Source organism: Polistes fuscatus, unplaced genomic scaffold (genome assembly GCF_010416935.1).
Source record: "Polistes fuscatus isolate 324 unplaced genomic scaffold, CU_Pfus_HIC Scaffold13, whole genome shotgun sequence".
NCBI lineage: Eukaryota > Metazoa > Arthropoda > Insecta > Hymenoptera > Vespidae > Polistes > Polistes fuscatus.
This window is the reverse complement of record NW_025113031.1, coordinates 3,413,859-3,435,463: the sequence shown is the minus strand read 5'-3', so window position 1 is coordinate 3,435,463 and position 21,605 is coordinate 3,413,859. Positions and strand designations below refer to the sequence as shown.

At 30.8% G+C, this 21,605-nt stretch overlaps 1 protein-coding gene and 1 long non-coding RNA gene across 4 annotated transcripts; both read right to left on the bottom strand.

Moving 5' to 3' along the window:
- Positions 1–737: 737 nt before the first annotated feature.
- On the bottom strand, positions 738–11,092 carry LOC122513807 (arginine kinase). The gene is made up of 4 exons (XM_043630279.1): positions 10,792–11,092; positions 1,871–2,234; positions 1,334–1,708; positions 738–1,121 (listed from the first exon to the last, which is right to left on the bottom strand). The coding sequence occupies exons 2-4, from the start codon at positions 2,213–2,215 to the stop codon at positions 774–776; spliced, it is 1,068 nt and encodes a 355-aa protein (XP_043486214.1). The 5' UTR covers positions 2,216–2,234; positions 10,792–11,092; the 3' UTR covers positions 738–773.
- An 898-nt stretch (positions 11,093–11,990) lies between these two features.
- On the bottom strand, positions 11,991–21,145 carry LOC122513808. Of its 3 annotated transcripts, none has more exons than XR_006302872.1 (2): positions 20,717–21,145; positions 11,991–12,268 (listed from the first exon to the last, which is right to left on the bottom strand). It is a non-coding gene; the product is annotated as an uncharacterized LOC122513808 (long non-coding RNA). The 3 variants fall into 3 exon arrangements; XR_006302871.1 differs by lacking the exon at positions 11,991–12,268 and adding an exon at positions 16,057–16,096; XR_006302873.1 differs by lacking the exon at positions 11,991–12,268 and adding an exon at positions 19,241–19,988.
- Positions 21,146–21,605: the final 460 nt, after the last annotated feature.

Sequence of the window (21,605 nt, the reverse complement as noted above, 5' to 3'; positions counted from 1 at the left end):
AGGAAAAAAATGATATTGTGGATATTGAAAATTAGACGATAAATAAAATGTGTATGTTTCTTTATTTGTGATTTGAAATTCGCTTTCTTCATCATCGTTCTCATATCCACCCACTATCATCATTATAATAATAATAATAATAATAATAATAGTAATAATAATCATTATCATCATCGTCATCATTAATCACCACCATTACAACCTGGTAATAATGTTTTTTTACTACACAAGCGCTAGCTGGAATATGCGCGTTTTTTTTGAGAAACGCTCCTAAATCTCGACTCATGCTCTTAATAATTGTTAATAATTGTGTTCTTGTTAAAACAAAAACCAAAGTAAAGTTCGTGGAGATTGACGGGGAGACCAACCAACCAAAGAAAAAAAAAAAAGAAAGAAAAATATGATATCGCGCGTGCGAGAAGGAGATAGATAGATAGATAAAGAAATTAAAAAAAATTAAAGGAACAGCAAATAAAGAAGAAGAGAAGCACGGGCAGAAAAAGACAGTGCTTTTGCATTGGAACGAGAAATGTGAAATAGAAATGAACGACGAAGAGGGGATAATATTATAATAATTAATAATAATAATAATAATAATAATAATAATAATGGTTCAAAACAGGAAAAAAAAAAATATATATATATATATATAGGAATCCATCATTCACGTAAAAAGGAGTGTGTATCTTCTTCTTCTTCTTGCATGTATTTCTTCTTTATCTTGTTTTTTATTACTGTTTTTGATACTTTTTGTATTGATTTGAATTATTCATTTAAAGTTCCTTCTCAATCTTGATCAATTCGGCAATACCATCGTGCATCTCCTTAACAGCCTGGTATTCAGTCAAACCAAGACGACGCTTGTTGGAAATATCATAAATTCCACCCTCGGCTTCAGTGTGTTCACCGCGAGTACCACGTACTTGAAGATTGTATTGGGCAGCTACGGATTCAAGTTTTTCCTTGTTGGCTGCCAACTTGGGTACTTTGATGTGTACGGATGCACGAACCGTCGTACCAAGATTCGTTGGGCAGAATGTTAAGAAGCCGAAACGATCGTTATGGGAAAATGGAAGTCGTTTCTCGATGTCGTTAACGGCGGTTACGAGACGTCTATATACCTGGAAAATAATATTTCAATTGTAGAGGATTATTATTTTATGTGTTGGTATAAAAAGATAGAGATATTAATAAATATTAAATTTAGCAACAATATTTTATCTCTACAAAGTATAGAATATTATATTGATTGTAATTGGTTTTGAATGGTTCGATTTTTTCATAACAACATTTATAATAATAAAATGTAAAATAAATGATTTTGTTAACCAACCTGTCCAAGATCACCACCCATTTGCATGGAGATAATACGAAGATGATCTTCTTCGTTACACCATACGAGGAAGGTCTTAGCATCGTTGTGGAAAATACCACGACCGGTTGGCCAGAAACGGCACGCGTTGGCAGTTTGAAGGAAACGATCACCCTCTTTGAAAAGGAAATGATCATCAATCAGTTTTTGTTGGACTTCTTTGCTCATGCCAGTTAATGGATAGAAAGTTCCTTTCAATTCGCCTTCCAAACCAGATAGAGTGCTGGATACTTTCTCTTCCATTTCTTTGTATTGCGCTTCAGTTAAGCAAGGATTGAAGGGATAACCGTCCAATGAACGTCCACATCTGACACGGGTGGAAACAATGAATTCACCCTAAAAAAAAAATAATCAATGATTTATTAGTAACTTAAAAAAAAAACCACTTATATCAACATTCTGCTAATTGTTTAACTTAAAATCACAATCAATAAAAATATTTATGATTTAAATAATTAGCAAAGTGTTAATTAATTGTTCTTATCAAAGGAAACCTACAGCCGGGTCAAGATTTCCCAAAGAATCAACATCTCCAAAGTCCTTGGGAGGATGTTTATCGGTTTTTTTAAAACCACCATGATAATCATCAATGATGGGATCAAAGAGATCAGCAAAAACGGTGTAGGCTTCGGCGTCAGGAGCATAAATACCAACGCCAGAATCATGATTCTCTAATCCAGATTGGATCACATCCAATAGGGTTGAACCAAAAGATGTTTTTTTCGTTTTAAGTTGATCGAATATTTCTTTCGTTAAATGTTTCTTCAATAACGATTTGCTATCGGAAGCGGCAAGCTTGGCATAGCCAGCTTCCAATTTGTCCAATACTGCTTGGTCGACCATGTTATTGCTTTCCTTTTTACTGCAATCACAAACGTACATTTCATTAAATTTCATTTATATATATATATATAATATTTATTTTATATATATGGGCCAATAATTATAGCCGTGGATTGAATTCTATTGGTTCATATAATTATCGGTACATATATATTATACAGAAATAAATTAAAATTTATAAACAATTAATTTTTTTTCTCATTTTGATAATTTCACGTGTGTGTGATAAACACGTAGAATATTTTTTTGTTTTTGTAATTAAATTGTGCAAAATTCATGCATAACGATGGGCACGCACGTACGGAATGGGATGATCGACAGAATACTTTTTTTTTACATTTTGTTTTTTTACATAATCATTTATTTATCAATCAAAGTACGTAAGAGAAGGAAATGTGTGCACGAACATAGGTGCGGACATAACATAGACTGGTGTAGAAAAAAAAAAAAAAAAAGAAAAAATAGAATAAATGTCCAGTGTAATCGACGTGTACGTAACAAAACTTTTCTTCTTCATTTGAATTTTGTTTTTGCAGTTGTTGCACATAGAGAGAATAGAAATTACACATTTTGTACATACTCGTCGATCGCTGGAGTATTTTCCGTCGATTCGCATATGCCCATCGAAGTACATATACCCATTGCGCTTTTTTTCTTTATTTTTTTATTTTTTTTTTTAACTTCCTTCCTTTGGTCAGGATAATATGACGTCACATAACATCATCTCAATCTAAATAAAACTTAACTCAATTTTTATTATATTCTAAAAGAAAATTGTCTGTAAATCTATAATATGCGCGAGTGTATTTTTTTTATTTAAATAAAAAAGAAATATATATATATATATATAATCTTTAATAATATTATAACAATAATTATAATTGATAATTATTGATAATCTATATACGATAAATAATTTTATTTTGTTACTGAAAAACACAATGGCCATTCTACTCTATTTTTTTCCAATATGGCCGAATATACGTATAAGTTAGAATAAAATGTAATTATTACGATAATAATAATATTATTAGAAATAACAGTGATGATTAACTATTAATGATTTATCCGATCAATAATATATTTTATCTTTTAATTAGAATCACGTCCTATTGTTTTTATATTAATATATATATACATATATATATATTTTTCCAATATGGCTGACTAGAAATTAAAAATACAAATTTTATTATATTTTGATGATAATAATAATAATAAATTATACCCTGATCTCTCTCTCTCTCAACGAGAGATATATTATTTTTCTATTTAAAGAAGCGTACAATTATTTATTCATTTATTTTTCTTTTCTTTGTAAATACGTATATGTTTAAAAAAATTAAATCAAATGATATTATATTATATAAAAGAGTAATAAAATAAAACAATGAATGATCTATCCGATACATACTCGTCGGCCGAGGTGTATTCCTTCGATGTGCACCCGGCCATGTTGTGTAGATTAGCCTAACCGGAGACGCACCCTCGTGTATATTCGAAGAAGAATAAGAAGAGAGCGAGAGTGAGAGCTGGAATAATGGGAATGGTCCAGAGAGAGAATAGGAAGATAGTTTATAGGAATAAAAATACTTTAGTAAAAAGTATCTCACAACTCTCTTCTTAATCTTAGTTTCTTTTTTTAAACTAATTAATTAAACAAAAAACCACCTGTGTCAAGACTATAAATTTTCTGTTCCAATAAAATGACATATAGAAAGAGAGAGGAAGAGATAATAGTATTTATTCAATCCCGACCAATGAAAGAATAATCCTTTTTATAATAACAGGAGGACACACCACTTTGATAGAAGAAGAAGAAGAAGAAGAAAAACGAGAGACAAAAAGGAGATAGAAGAGATATCAGTCACGTGTTAAAAATTGAACAACAAGCTGTAGACGATATTACAAAAAAATTGTTTAGAAAAATTTCGTTTAAACTATCACTTCACTCTTGGCACTTCAAGAAATACCTGCTACCCCCCCTTCTTATAGAACAGTGTAAAGGAAAAATTTATCGGATAATCTATTCCTCTTGATTTAATTATAATCGAAAACTATAATATACGACGACGCCGACGACGACGCTGACGACGACAACGATTTTGTATAGAATTAAGATAGAAAATCTATTTATAAAAGTTTATACAAAAAGCCACGTGACAGACATTCGATTAGAAATTCGAAGAAGAATAGAATAATGGAACGTTAAACGCGAACGGGATGCTGGGAATTGCGTCTGGTCGACCACAGCGGGCGCGCGACGGTGGTGGTGTGTGCCGGTTCTATTCAGCTTGTTCTACCAACCATCCCACTAAAACCCCTCGCCCAAAGTCTTCCTCTCTTTCTTTACAATTCACCTGCGCCTGCGACATAAGCCCCCTGATTCTGTTTCTCTTCTCTTCTCTCTCTCTCTCTCTCTCTCTTTTGCACACCCACCACACACTATTCCACTCTACACAACAACCAGAACCATCACCACCATACCAGCAGCAGCCAGCAGCACCACCTCCACCACCACCAATCAACCAACCAACCACTACCATAAACTCTTAAAATTGTAATCCTTGAAATAGTTCTTTAACTGGAACAACACTGATCTTAACAATGCTATCATTAAAAACTTTAAAGAAAATCTATCTAGCAATATCTTTTCTTTTTTTTCTTCTTTCTTTCTTTCTATATTTCTCTCTCTTTCTATATACATTCACGTACTTACACATATAGAAACTGTCATCATAACATATACATATATATATATATATACAGTGAAAAGGAAACGCACAATCCCTACTACCTCACTACAGGGTGGGGCACCTCGTCCAGCACGGAAGGCTACCCGGTCGATATTACGCACCTATACACCGTAGGACCATTTACTACCTCTCTTTCTCTATCTATGCACATCCCCCCTCCACCTCCATCTCCTACCACCCAATCCTACCCCACCCAATTTTATCCTTACCCCCCATGTTCATCTCTACTTTTGATTCTACTTTATAACAGGAAACTGCTCTCTTCGCGTAACAACAACTTTGGCCACTTCAACATTCGATTTGGAATCAACTTTTACACATCCATGCATATTATACATACATACACACGTACACAGTGTTCCATACATATACTATCTCATTAATTTCTTCTTTTCCCCTCCATTCAAAAATTTTTATTTTCTTTTTATCTCTCTCTCTTTTCTTTAGATTGTAATCTCTCATTTCGTATACTTTTTTTTTCTTCTAACATTTATATATGTTTACTTAAGTTATGAATCGGCCTCATTTGTTATCAGATAACGATATTCGGTTTCGTATTGCCGTTTCTTTGGATAACATTTATTATTAACACAAGGCGCGGTATATGATTGTATATTATCGATAAGAAATGATTTTATCATTTGACGATTTTTTTTGAAGATTCTTGTTGCTGGGACGAGATAACGATTTTAACACATTGCGTGTATTATTTTCTTTTGATACGTCATAAGTTTTTTGGCTCAAATTAATGTGTGTAATCAATCTCTTTTGTGTCTCTTTTTATTCGTACTCGAGTGTACTTGAGTTTCTCTGCTATGAGGTCTTGAATAATTTAATTATAATCTATATCATATATCTATATATCTATATATATATATAAATAATTATGTGTGTAATGTTCTGAGATGGCAATGAAAGCTGATAATGACGAGTCGCGACAAATAATGCGGCCGTGCGTATCGTAAGACCATGGAATCATTTGAATGTCTCTCTCATCATTCGATTACGCAAGCAAAGTCATTAACCATTAGTAATGAACAACATTGTCGTCATTGTCGTCGTACGTTTTAAACTTATTTCTGCAATCTGATAAGCCTGCAGAGAATAATAATGTACAAAAATAAAAAGGGGGTAGGGGGAAGAAATTTATGAATATCTTTTTTCTTCAAAATAATCAATCTCGTTTCAATATTAATAAGACAAATGTTCGTTGTAAGAGAACGATCGAATAATGTAACCGGACGTCACAGTTGCTTTAATGAGAGAGCTTTTGCTTTAATTCGAAGAAAGAGAACGCGTGGTTAAATTATAACAAAGATGAACGGACGACTAACGTAATCGTCCTTTTCCGGATTGATCTCAAAACGACATAGTAGACTTGTGCTCGTCTCTTTTAGAGTTGCATAAAATAAATATTAAGTATTTATGATAATTTTTTTCTTCGAACTACACGGAAGAGATCTCATTTTCCTTATTGTGAGGTAATATACGACACGAAATTTGAATGTTTAAATTACCGCCATTGTCGGCTTTCACTTGTTGCGCCATCTTTTAACGCATTGCTCAAGTTTCTACCAATACGAAAATGGCTCAGATGGTAAGATAGATTTCATGGTAATAATAATTTTATTAGATAATATTCTTTAATTAGTAGTTTTATTAATTGACGATAAGTGTTTTATGAAATAAATGATAAAAGTATTATATGTATTTATTTTTCGATATACATAATCAAAAGTGTAAGTTTTGCATAAATTGCATTTTGTACTTTGTTGTTGTTATGTATTATTAGATTTTATTGATATTTTATTATAAATACTAATCCATCTATTTTAAATATTAATAGTTTTTTGTATTAGTCGGTGTTATACTGATCTCTCTCATATAATAAGAATGTTTTATTAATTTATTTAAAGTACGGATTAAAAATGATTAAGTCGGCTACTCGATAATACTGTTTCTCTTTCTTTTTTCGTACTTCGCATGATCGGTAATCTTTCTTATGTAAAAGACAAGAACCAATACATATATATTTAATGTATATATCGTGCATAAATCTATTTTACTTACAGTACAGGTAGCACGAATGTTTTCACTATCCGACTGAATCGGACTACGTTAAATTTCATTTGTCGAGATGTTAAACTGTAACACATAATGATTATTAAAAAAAAAAATTTTTTTCTCTTTCCCATCGGAAACAACAGCAACGAATTTTTCTACCTATAGTTTTATTTCATTCTCGTTTATTAACTAAAAGAAAAGACAAGAGAAAAAGAAGAAAAAAACAAAATTGCAAGACAATTGCAACGTTTCTCATTAGAACGTATGTACGAAAGAGATTTGTTTACAAAATCTGTTGGCACCAACATCTGTCGTATAGATTATGCAAGGACAGAAATCGAAAGATGGTATTACGAGAGTTCGCACTCTAATTTTGTCTTGTACATACGTTCAAACAAATCAGAGCTCTTGTAACATCCTACATAATGCACAATGAAGTAGAATAAGAACGGCAACTAACTTCACGCAATAATGGTTCTAATTATTTTTTATCTTTATATATATATATAATATGTGTATTTATTATTATCATTATTATCTTCGACTATTTACTTTTGTTTCATTAATATATTTTATTATCTTACTCTTTTTATCCAATGAAAATATTATATACTTTTAATTAAATTAATGATATATAATTATATTTTTTAAAAATAACTGAAAATTGCTTAGAGAGCCATTTTGAAAAAAAAAAGAAATAAACAGAAAAACTCTTTTTCATTAAACGCAACTGTAAATGTGAATGCCAAGAACTATGACATAATAATATCGTGGGCTCTTCAAGGGGAATATAAAAAGCTTTTCGATCTACATATTTTTCTATCGGAAATTAATCGGATATCTTGTAAAAAGAAGTTGGTTGAGGATACCCGACGCCATGATGCGTGTAATGTCAAGGCCATTTTACAGTACAGGTAATAATCGTTTTTCGTTCGATCGTAAAGCGGAAACGTTCGTAAATTATTTCAATGTTCTATGCTATAGACCGTTGAACAAAAATCTAAAGGCAGTAGTTTTTTACGATAATGAAAAAAATATGTCAAACAATACAGTACTGCGTTAAAATACTTTTACGTATTGTTCAAATTTATATTCAATGGAATGATCGCATGAATTGTTTCTTTTCACATTTTTTCTTATGATTGTTATTCGTGTTAATGGAAAAGGTTTTTCTTCGGAATGTTAACAAATCGATACGGGTGTTAGATTTCAATGCGAGAACTTAAATCGCAAAGTAAAGAGATGTAAGTCACTGTAAGTCAATGTGTTATACATAGAACGTCACCGACGGTTCATATGGTAATACGCTACATCTGGCTTTTAAATAATCAAGAAGCTCTACGTCATACTCTTCCCTATACCTAACTTCTTCTTCTTCTTCTTTTTTCTCTCTCTGTCTTCTTTACTGTTTTATTTTTTATCTTTACGTTGAAAAGTTTCCAACTATATAACCGTGTACACGTACACGCAAGTATATTTAAAGGATTATTTTGCGAGCTCGTAACTTTTAGGGTTTCTTGTATTTTTGTCCATTTCTATTTGACTTACGAAGTGAACCGTAATATCTTATAGATTTTGTTGCAAACAAACTAATACTATGTTTGTTTTTATTTTTGATATTAGAAACAATTAATTGCAATAATAAGAGAAATATATATCAGTTCTACGATGAAACATACAAAAATTATTACAAAAAATTAGATAATACGAAAATATATTGTAAAATTGTAGAAATAATTTTCCCGTCGAACAAAACGTAATAATTTAAAAAACAAAGAAACTACGGGAGGATGAAAAATTAGTCATGAGTGAAAATTATGTTCTACAATACACATAAATATATATATATACACAACACATTCATACTTGTAAATACTTGTTCCGTTACACGATCGTAAGTCTGTCAACTATCAATTTCCGTTTTGAATTAGCAAAGTTATAATGTATATGCGGATCGCTTAAAGCGAACGATCATCTCCGGTCGTCTGACCAACGAGGAAGCTTGTAAGAAATTCAAATTCTCTTACTAACATCCCATTGGTCTTTTTCTATCAAGATCATTTATTGATCTTGTAGAACTAATTATATTATCTATTAATATCATAATTTTACTTATTAAATATTCATTTAAATCCTTTTACTAACATTTTATCGATTAATCTTTTTTTTAAATAGAAATCTTTGATCGATCGACATAATAATAATTCTATATAAAAATCGTATATTACATATATGTGTGTACCAATAAATTACTGCAATGTTTTAAACGAGTTAGTAACAAAATTTAAATTCATTTAACATCATCCTACTGGTTAATTATTTTGTTTGGAGATCGTTCATTGGTCGGAAGAATAATTCTTGATAAAAATCATAATATACGTCCTTTGTGGGTCGGGTAAATTCATAGGAATGTTCTTGACAATTGAGAAGTGACACTGTGATCATTCATTGCTTTAATAATACTCATAATATACTAATGAACGTGAGTCATATTTGAGAGTCACTGTATATTGCCGAGGCATCTCTGGTAGCCTTCTTACGTAACTCGGGCTGCACCCACTCTCGTTACTTCCTCGATCATCATAAGCGAACAACCGCAACGGATATTAGTTCGCATTGTTCTTTTGTTGCATCCATCGATAACGAATTAGTTTGAGGAGTCGATTTACAAGGAGTGTTAATCGAATAACAACTCGATTTACTAATCGATTTTTACCGATCTGCATCTCTCGATCGGTAAAACATCCTAATCGTAGTACTCCTATTTTAAAGAGAATTTATTTTATTTTTGTTTTTATTTAATATTTCCAATAAGAAAAAAAGAAAGAAAAAGAAACAAGGGAAAAAGAAATCAACAAATTTTTGTATTCCGATATTGAAAAGTATCTAAAGTAAAGCAGTTGTGAATGAGAACCGATATCGATCTACCTTCTTGAAAGAAAAAAAAAAGAAAAAGAAAAAGAAAAAGAAAAAGAAATCAACAAATTTTGTATTCCGATATTGAAAGTATCTAAAGTAAAGCAGTTGTGAATGAGAACCGATATCGATCTACCTTCTTGAAACGATTATACCAGATCTACCTTCTTGAAACGATATACCAGGAATGAAATCCGATCGTTAACGAAAGATTACGAAGGAGACCGAAGGAACGCTTGGAAACAAATGAGGATTCACCGGCATATGGCGAATCCTGTTAACGCTCACGAACTTCCAATGTTCATGAAGTCAGAAACGACCAACGAAATATATTTATAATAACATAGACATTATGTTACCAATCCAAAAATTTAAACTAGTAGTACGCTAAAATTAATGTTATAACTATTAACGAAAAGATAAAACAAATCTCTTCTACATATAACATTTGATCATAAAAATGAATAATATATTTCGAGAGTCGATATACGATCAATTAATATCCAACTTCCCTACGTATTAATTGAATAAAAATTTCAAAATGGTTGACCAAAGAGAAAATAAAAAAAAAAGAAAAAGAGAAAATTAAAATTTAACGATAATTCATTCATTTGTTTCGATTTTAATTACGAACGTGTCCCACCACACGTAAATGAAAAGTTGAGTGACGTTTTTTTTTTTCCTTCCATAGAATATCTCTAACCTACAAAGGAGATTTCTCTTTTGCTTCTCGTCGTATCCTCCTCGTATAGTATAATAATTGAATTAAAAGATTATTTAAGAAAAAAAAAAAAAAGTAAAAGAAAAAGAAAAAGAAAATAGAGAAAATGTCTGACTCACCTTTAGCGCGGTAGACAAAAAGAGAAGATAAGACGAAAAGAATCCGTCGTAGATAAAGAGTACGTAGGTTGTCTCTGGTGTAAGATGCTGCAACGCAAATTTTCCTTGATGATTATTATCTCTTTCTTCCTTTCTCTATCGTTCTTCTTCTTCTTTTTCTTTCGGAGAGTACACCGTGATACGTCTCGTGCGATCACCGTTCGGCTACCAAGTGCCCGCGTCGCGGAATAAACTCGCCTCGCGACAGTGAGAACCAAAGAGCCAACCCCCCACCCTAACCTTTCCTTCCTTCCTTCCTTCCTCCCTTCCCACCCTTTACTCCCTTTTCAACATGACGTCGTCGTTGTCTCATCTCGTCCCGCCAGATTGCGCACCGACCGTTTTACGTTCCATCGTTTCGCATATTCAACCTGCGATCGTTTCCTTTTTTTACCTTTCATTCATTTTTTAACTTTATCCAAGGATAGGATTTATTTTTTACATCAACAATTACGTACCCCATTTGTTACGTTTATTTTTTTATGATTAGAAATTACGCTCACGGATTAGGATTTTTCTCCCTTCCTTTTTTTTTCTTTTTTTCTTTTTTTGTTTTAGGGGGTAGGGGGTTCCACGACGTGCATATTCTTGCATATGCATTTATATACGTGCAGCGAGGATTTGATGAGAGAGTTATTATGGAGACTATAGGTGAGTCACCTGGCAGGTTCCAAGTTCGTTCTCGACCTGCTTACTCGGGAGACCGGATCGAGTCTGATCTCTCTCTCTCTTTCGCATATATATACGCGCATGTATTGTAGGGGCCAAGGTCTTTTCTTATTACTTCTTATGAATCATCTTTCACTCATGTCAGTTTACTTAATTTCGTTTCAAAATGAAAATATCTCTTCTCGAAAAATTTTTGCTTTTTTTTTTTTTCTATTCCTTCGCGATACAAAACAATAATAATAATAATAATAATAGTAATAATAATCCCTTATATACTCGTAGCACGCATTAATCTATTTTTTCTTTCTATTTCCAAAATAAAAATTATATATCCAATTTAAAATGGATGATTTACGTTCCAGTTTCCAAACGTTCCCACTAGTTTAATTAAACCCCTTGATAAACTAGGAACAATTCGTACAACACTTTGCAACTGTGTATGATACTATATATATATATATATATATAAATTTGAGTAGTTAGGTGACGTACTTCCGGAGAACGGTGGAATTCCGGGTAGCGGAATGGCCGGTTGGTTGGTTGGTCGTGAAATCAGCTGCAGCAGAAACTCCATGGCATTGTTGTAGGTCGTGCGTAGGATTTATCTCTTGGTTTAGTCTGTCTATCTGTTTGTCTATTTCTCTCTCTCTCTCTCGCCCCTTCTTTTTAATATTTCTATCTCTCTCACTCTTATTTCTTTCTGGTCTCCAAGAGTGCCAACTTCCCCTCTTACCAACCCTCTCCTCCTCTCTTCTCATCCTCTTTTGGCCTAGAGAGAAGACCGAGAGAGCACAGAGCGCAGAAGTGTGGAATGTAGGATGAGAATGAGGGGTGACCGAGAGGAAAGGGGAATATTAAAGGTCGCTCGAATGCGGAGTGGATCAATACCGAACCTACATACCTACCTTCCCTATCGAACCAATAGAAGTAACCAACGGATCAAATCTTTTTCTCCCCCCCTTTCGATATTTCACATTTTACAATTTTATTATCTTAATATCTCGATTTATATGCATGCTCCAATAATTAGGAGTTGGACTAAATCGTAAAATGTAAGAAATTTATATATATATTTTATGTGATTTATTTTATATATATTAAAATTATATATTTATATTATTAAATGATAATAAAAAAAAAAAAATCTCTCTCTTTCGATATTTCACATTTTCAATTGTATTATTTTAACATCTGGATTTATAACATCCGATAATTACGTTAATTGATTATGTCTAATTATTTATATGAATATTTTATATGAATATTTTATATGATTTAATTTTAATAAATATATGTATATATATGCTAATTATTAATCATTATTTTTATTTCGATTTAATAATAATCGTTACTTTATTATTTTACCAATGTAAGATACACTGTAATTATTGGAAATATTGTTGGTAAATATTGAAAATTTAAATATTAAATTATTGGTAATTATTGGCGTAATCCGTAAGTTTTATTTTTAATTTCAAAATTAATTTTCAAACGTGAACTCTATCGTATATCTCTCGCTTATTTATATTATTAATAATTATTTTATTTCAACGTTATATAAATCATTTAATTAATCATTTATTTTGAACAAACGATTATGTATTATATTTGAATAAAATTAAAATGAATTCGCGAATAATACAATTTTGTTCGTTAAAGTATTTGATACAGCAATTGTTTTGAAAAATTTGTTCATACGGTTAGAATATTGTTAGAAATCTTTAACGAAGACTAATAAACTCGAGTTTATATTAGTGTTTTCAAGTGTTACATACATCATCGATAGAGTCCGATTAGATTGGGACGGTTTTTCCCAATGAAATAAAAAGAAAAGAGAAAGAGAGGAAACAAAAAATACCTCTATCCATTAGCTGTTAACTCTTATCAGATTACATCAAAAAGTACATAGGTATACACATATGTATAAATCGATCTACACAAATGGATTTTATCGATCACGAATTTGCGCTCTGTTTAGTTTCGGTTCCAATCGAAAACCATTGAAATTTCTTTTTAATTTCGTTCCATTCTCGGATGAACAAAAAAATGTATTTTTAATTCTATTCCGATGTTCTCATCCCCGTATAAACAATTTTTGTTTTATATAAAACTTCGTGACAGTTTAAAAAAAATACACAAAATTCTTTATCCCCCCATTTCATTTAACTCGGTTGAATTCGTAATAGAAAACAATATCGTCGAAGAAAATCTGATAAATTATTCTGTCTTCAATATTGTCATCTATAATAAACGTGTGTGAAACCGAACAAAAATAGCAAAAGGAAAAACTAAAACTAATTGGACAAAATCATAAAAATAAATGAAGATACGAAATTCGAAAGAAATGTTTCAATCTCATATTATTTCGGAGATATCGCGAAGTTTCTCGTGCTAAAAGCTGATCGATAAGTTGACGAATCAGATTTAAGATTATATAACGAGAAAGAATGAGATAACTGTAATTGCTGTATACCGTAAGATAGATAATCGAATACAAAAAAATATATAAAACAAAAAATCTCTTTTTCCTAGATCTCTTACAAGATAAATTATATTCATTACATTTTGCTTTGAAGAAGAAAAAAAAAAAGAAAAAAAGCAAAATGTATTTTTGTATCTTTCATTCTTACGTTGCTTAAGAGATTATGTCATTTTGTAACACCTAACTAACGTTACAAAACCATTTTTCACTTCCTGAGAATATTTTCTGGCAAAGATCTAATTTTGTAATGTAAATACACTAATACATATATAAATTGAAGTACACATATGCATTAGTGTGATATAATAGAGAGAGAGAGAGAGAGAGAGAGAGAGAAAGAGAAAATTGTTCTTTGATCAAATTTTCTAAGGTTCACGTTACTTTCGTCTCACACGAGACCTCCTCTCTCAACACGTTAAACGAGTAATTGCACAACATTTCTAACACACTAATACTAATCTACGCTAATATTCTAAATCATTCTGCTTTATTAACAGTTTGATTTTCTGGCTTTGAATCAAGATGACGATTATTGTGATGACAATCATGATAGTGATGACGACAATGACCATAAGTGTTGCTGATGGTAATGACAATGATAAAAATATCAAGATATACGTAATATTTTACATAATAAAATTCCAACAATTTCTAAATGGATCAGAAAACGTGTTGGATAATTTTCAAAATCAATTGGGATCTTTTTTCGATTATAAAATTACAATATATCGACTTGTAAGACAATAATTTTAATTAAAAATCCGAAACATATTTCGAGAGAGACAATTAATTGTTTTTAAAGTATGATTTTAAGAAACTTAAGTTTTAGCCTATCTTGTATTAGAAAATAACGAGTGTTTTTTAAACGGTATTTTATTTGAAGTGTATTAATTTAAGGTGAAAGTAATCAAAAGTTATGTCAATAATGAAGTATTTTCTTCATTTCTTTAAATATACATAATTACATATACATATGCACAGGTGTGTGTGTCTGAGAGAGAAAGAGAAAGAGAAAAAGAGATTAAAGAATAAATAAAGAAGAGTTAAAAGCTTTTAATATACGATTAAACCCAGCAAAAATGATATATATATATGTGTGCGTGTGTATGCATGCCATAAAGATTTGAGAATATCACGTAGTTCCCGGTACGAAAATATACATAACCAGATGTATGTATATATGTACAACGTCTGGCTAGAGCTTCAGATTGTCAGCCTTGCCAAGTCTCTTGCATAGTTGCCTGACATACTCCATTCGTTTGTACGTTTTCCTACGTAAATATATATACTTCATTAAATTTCTAATTGTATAAATATGCACACATGTTTGTGTGTCTATATTACTATTTACTACTTTATATATATATATATATATCAAAAATTTTCTATTTACTTACAATTAGAAATGTATAGAAAAATATTTTGTATGCATAGTAAATGAACTGTTAAATAAATAATATATATATGTGTGTATATGTATTTATATGTATACGTAATTATGTAATTTGGCTTCTATCTGTATCCTTGAATTTAAGGAAACCGTTATGTTGTAATAGCGGACAGTGGGAGTGGTGTATAAACAAAAAAAGAAATAAATATAAAATAAAAATGTTTAGTATAACTATAAATGTTGTTGATCATCTTACGAATAGATTCAAAGCCAGGATTATTTGCCAAAGATAATGAACATTTTCTTCAAATTAGATATTTTCTCTCTCTCTCTCTCTCTCTCTTGTTAAATATTATTATAATATCTTTATATATATATATACTATGTATAAATAATTATGTACATTTTTTATTATATTTTCTTTTTCAATTTTAATTTTTATTTTTTTTATTTTTTTTTTATAATATTAGCAAATATAATAATAGTTCATTAATTATTTATGGCAAAGTTCTTTGGCCAGGTTTAACAATCCTGGGATGAAATATTCTAACGCGTTAGGGGAGTCAAGTAAGAAGAAACTATGCGAGCTATTTTCGAGCTCGAGGAATCGTCGGCTGGATCGCAGAGTCGTTCTTGACTTTTCTTCTTCTTCTTCTTCTTCTTCTTCTTCTTCTTCTTCTTCTTCTTCCTCTTTTACTTATTCGATTTCTTCTTCACACACGTGGCTAAAATATTTAACAGACTTGTTTTGTTACTATTTTTAATCAACTTCTCTTTTTTATCTCTCCCACCGTCTCTATTTTCAATGTTAAAAGTGAAATTAGAAAAGAAAAATGATAGGAAATGTTAGAAAAATTGTGATTTACAAAAAAAATAAATAGAGACAATTTTTCAAAAATATTTTATATCATGAGGTTGAATAAAAAATAAAATGATATTGAAGATATTAAAAAAGAATTGTTTGTTTAAAGAGCAATCATATAATTGTCAACTATTTACTTATTTAAAGAATAAAATAACGAGAAATAATTTTAGAGAAAAATGTATTATTATATTATAATAATAAAAGTTCTTGAATAAAAGATTAAACATAGATTGTCAGATGGGTAAAAAATAAAGTGATGTAAATGTGGTATTAAAAAAGGAATTTTTCTGTAAAGTGTATTCAAAGTTGTTAACTATTTACTAGTTTAAATATTAGATAGAAGCACTGTAATGCACTGTTGTTTTTCTTACTTTCTAATGGATTTGCTATTTCTGCGTTAGGATTCTCTTTCCCTTCAGCTAAATTCATCAACACTTGGAGGACTTCTGTATCGTAGTAACGTAAACACATCTCGACGTTTGACCAAAGTATATTTAAACATGCATGTGTTTACTTAAAAGAAAATAGTATAAACGAATTGGTCGTTTTTTTTTTTTAATTAATTCTATATAAAATGTCTAAAAAAATATAATAGAAATTAATGCGAAGTCTGTTATTAAACAGTTACCGTATATAAAAGCAGTACTTTATTATCTAAATGTTTTAAAATTATTAGCCGTGTATAAAAAAAGTTCGTATGTTTTACGTAAAGATTCCTTAATGATTAGATTATAATTTTTCTTAAAAATATATTCTATTTATTTAAACTTTAACATTTCACTTAAATATGAATGACTATAAAGACGATTATTTAATTCGAACAGTGAGTAAGTAAAATTTTCGAGTGAGCCACTATAGTGGCTCATCGACCTGGAAAAAATAATCGCAAAAGCCACTTTAGTGGCAGGCCGGCTAAGGCTCATATCGGTAATTGCAGTGCTCTACCTTTATCTTTTCGAGCGTCGGTAATTGCCACCGTCGGTAACTCCCACCGTCGGTAACTCCCACCGTCGGTAATAGTAAACTTAAAGTTTTTTTTCGCTAATAATTTGTATTTAGGTTCCTGACGGTTAATATTATTAAAGTACAAACTCTCATTAAAAACGGTTGATGTTTTAAAAATAGGAAAGTTACCGACGGTGGCAGTTACCGACAGTGGAAATTACCGACAGTGGAAATTACCGACAGTGGCAGTTACCGACGGTCGAAAAGATAAAGGTAGAGCACTGCAATTACCGATATGAGCCTTAGCCGGCCTGCCACTAAAGTGGCTTTTGCGATTATTTTTTCCAGGTCGATGAGCCACTATAGTGGCTCACTCGAAAACTTTACTTACTCACTGTTCGAATTAAATAATCGTCTTGATATATAGTTATTTATATTTAAGTGAAATGTTAAAGTTTAAATATATGTAGAATTTATTTTTAAGTAAAATTACAATTTAATCATTAAGCAATCTCTAAGTAAAAGATACGAACTTTTTTTATATACGGCTGATAATTTTAAAAAACATTCTATTATATTTTATTATTATTATATCGCGACAATTGCATAATCCTTCTGAAGAAGATATACATAAAAATAAAGCGGATAAAAAGATGTTAACCAGTCAGGGCTAGCAGCTTATTTTAAATAGCACAACCATCAACTTTTTGTGCTTGGGTGTTTTGTGATTGTAAAAAATAAATTACTATATTATTGCATACAAAAAATAGATGATTTTTTGTTTTTTAATTCTTATCTCAACAACCAAAAGCCACCACAAGAAATAATTAGCTCCGACCAACTTGTAAGATCAGTCAATTTTTTATGGCTGTCATCTATCAGAGTAGACGATAAAATTTGGGAACAATTAAGCACTCGTTTGGGGTGCGGGTCGCGTGTCGTTGAGAGTCATCTTGACCAGCATATCGAAACGTGAAAACATATGGTTTTTATACGGGAGTTTTAGAGTACCCCATATAGGATCGAAGGGGATAAACGAAGAAATATTTCCTAACGAGAAAAATATTCTCATACTTCCTCTCAACAATGTTGGAAGTCATGAGAGAACAAAATTGAAAAGTATAAAATCTCAAATCAGATTCCTAGCAATCTAATTAAACATTCAATATTATTCGAAATAAAAATAATAAATAAAATTAATGAAACTCTCTCTCTCTCTCTATATATATATAAAAAAGAAAAAAAGAAAGAAAAAGACTAAGAAATTCTAGTTTGTTAAAAATTATTTTAGTTGACCAACGTAGTACATCTTGCGATACTGAGAATTACACAATAAAAGATCGTGTCTCGTATAAAACGATTCTGACGAAAGATTACTCACCATGCATCTTTTTTTTCTTACTTTTCTTTTTATAGAAGATCTATAATATGGGCCTATTTTCCCAATTTTTGTTCGCGATAAAAAAAGACAGACTTATATATATATAAAAAGATCATGTAATCAGAGAGATTGAAAGATATACTCTCGTAAATTCCCACCCGCAGTTATATTATATTAGAAACGTAGAGGTATACAAGGTCTTATGCGGGATCGTAGTAGTCGGTGTATCACCCTCAACCAATCAGAAAATATCATGAGAAACTGAAATTCATAGGAAAGTAAGATAGACAGAGAAAGAAATATTAGAATGACGTTCTCACGAAATATGTGGGTCCAAATAGCTCTCTCGTACGTATATTTGAAATAATCTTACAATGAATGTACCGTTTGAATTAAGAAAAAAAAAAGAAGAAAAATAAGAATCGAATGAAAAAAAAAAAAAAGACAAATGGCGGATACGTAACGAATACGAACAAAATAAATATAATAAAAGATTGATTAATCTCTCTCGAGAAAGTATGAGACTGTGCGAATAATGATGAACGTGAGCCGGATATGAACGAGCCTGTCTTTAATCAGGAAACGACGTCATCGGTGATGCTGCGACACAAGTTTTAAAGTTTCTTCTACCCTAAAACATAGTTGGTAATCTTACGGTGTTAAGTTGGTATGCGCCGCTATTTTTTTACTGCCAAATTTAACATATATATTTTAAGTTTCACGATTACAATTGCAAATCTTGTAAGAAAAATCTTTTTTCTTTTTTCATATATATTTTTTACGATTTAAACACACGTGTCCAAAAGTATATATATATATAAGTATAATGACATAAATACAATTTTGAAATGAATCTCTGATATGTTCTCTCAATGTTCACATGATTTTTATATATGAAGATCATAAAACACTCGAATAAAATCAATTTATCATTCTAAACGTTAGTAATAAAACATAGCTTACTCGGTATCTCATATATTCCGTTTTCTTTTGATTATTTTTAAAGATAAAAATGAAATAATTTGTTAAACAATTTAAAAAAAAAAAAAAAAGAGAAGAATATGATTAATATATTTCTATCTTATCGATCCCACATATAACATTGTATCATAAATTAATGAGAAAATAAAAAGAAATAATACAATTAATGGAGTAATAAGTATTTAAAAGTATATAAATTATTGCAGATGAAAGAGAGAAAGATGGATAGAAAATGTTTAAATTTGAGACGAAAAGATATTTGCGTGCAGAGATAAACGTGGAATATGGTTGGTGAGTAGTAACAGCGGAGGTTCCCCGTCGCCTTCGCGCAATTATGTCCAATTGAAGCAATTTAGATCAATTGACGTTAACAGGCTCAATTGGTCGATCCTAACAGTGTGCACACTGCGGGTACATAGTTATACCATAAGCGCGGTCGACATACCTACGACGTAAAAAAGTCGCGATAGTCTCTACAATAATAATAATAATAATAATAATACTATTAATAAAAAGAAAAGAAAAGAAAAGAGAAAGAGAAAGAGAGAGAGAGAGATATATATAAAACACGAAAAGAAAAGATGTTTACGATTAGACTAATCTCTTTTTGCTCAACGCAGTTTTCAGTCATCTATATATATATATATATGCTGGTTAACTTAATTAATTATATTTTATATAAGAGTAAAACGTAGAGTAATAGTTATTTCAATAAAAGTTGATTTGTACAAAATCTTTCAAAAATGATGTCAATATTTTTACAAATTTATCCGACCTACACCGATCTAAACACACGATAATTATGCGAACGATTATACACGAACACATTTATTTTATAAATCTTTCATTGATATTTATATATATATATATCGATAGTATATGTGTACATATATTTACCCTAATCGCACGATTTTCAATCGATATATTATTTGTAGAAAATGTTGAAAACAATTATTCACTAAATTATATGTCCTCCTTATTCTAATAAAAACCGCGTGGTATAGTGTTGCAAAATATATAATAACACATATATATACATATACGTGTGTAATGACTTATGATATATATATATATATATAATATGTGATATATATATATATATATATATGTATGAAGAAATCACTCGAATACGTCCGACTATATCCGTTCCTTGTAATGTAAGTGGGTATATACCTTCGGTCATGTTCGGCTGATTTCGGGGTGGCGCGAAACGCACGAAGTTGTTCACAAGTTTGAAGATCTTCGAAGGAATAAGATCTAACTGATACGTATGTCTCTCTTTCTCTTTTTCTTCTTCTTTTTTTTCTTTCCCTTTCCCTTTCTCTTTCTCTTTCTCTTTCTCTTACTCTTACCCTTATTCTCTTTCTTACTAGCCGTTGAAATGATCCAAAACAAATCAGTATCTTTTTTTATATAAGAATAGAGATTTTCCGAAAGTTGTCGTAGGTGATTCGGATCGAGTCGGTTTAAAAAAAAAAGGAAAGAAAGAAAAATAAACAGGAAAGAAGGAAGAGAGAAACAAATAGACAGAAGAAAACAAATAAAATTCCCCAAAAAATGGAAGGAGAGACGCGCGGAGGGTCAGTGCAGGAGGCGACCCGGTACTGCAGCGAGCCATCACCGGACCTTCACTTATATCGTCGCTCGGCTAATAACGCTAGTAATGTGATATGATTAGCTTAGTTGAGTTCGGTTTAGTTCGTATTCGTTCAATTTAGTGGTTCACCAGCAAAATCACATCGAGTTAAACCCATTTAGGCCAGTTAAGTTACCAACTTCTCGCTGTCTGTCTCCAAGCTTCTCTTTCTCACTCATATATTGATCTCTCTTTTTCTCTTTCTCTCTCTCTCTCTCTTTCTCTCACTTTCTTTCTGTCATTCTTTCAATCGGTTTGCATTTATATTGAACGGAATTCGCGGACTTGAACCAGCCGAAAGAATGGTACAATGTCTATGTATACTCGTCTGTAATTAACCGAGAGGTTCGCAACACATCTGCCGACACGGTTAACCTCGAAAGGGTTGAATTTCATTCCTACCTACGATCACGTTATGAACATACT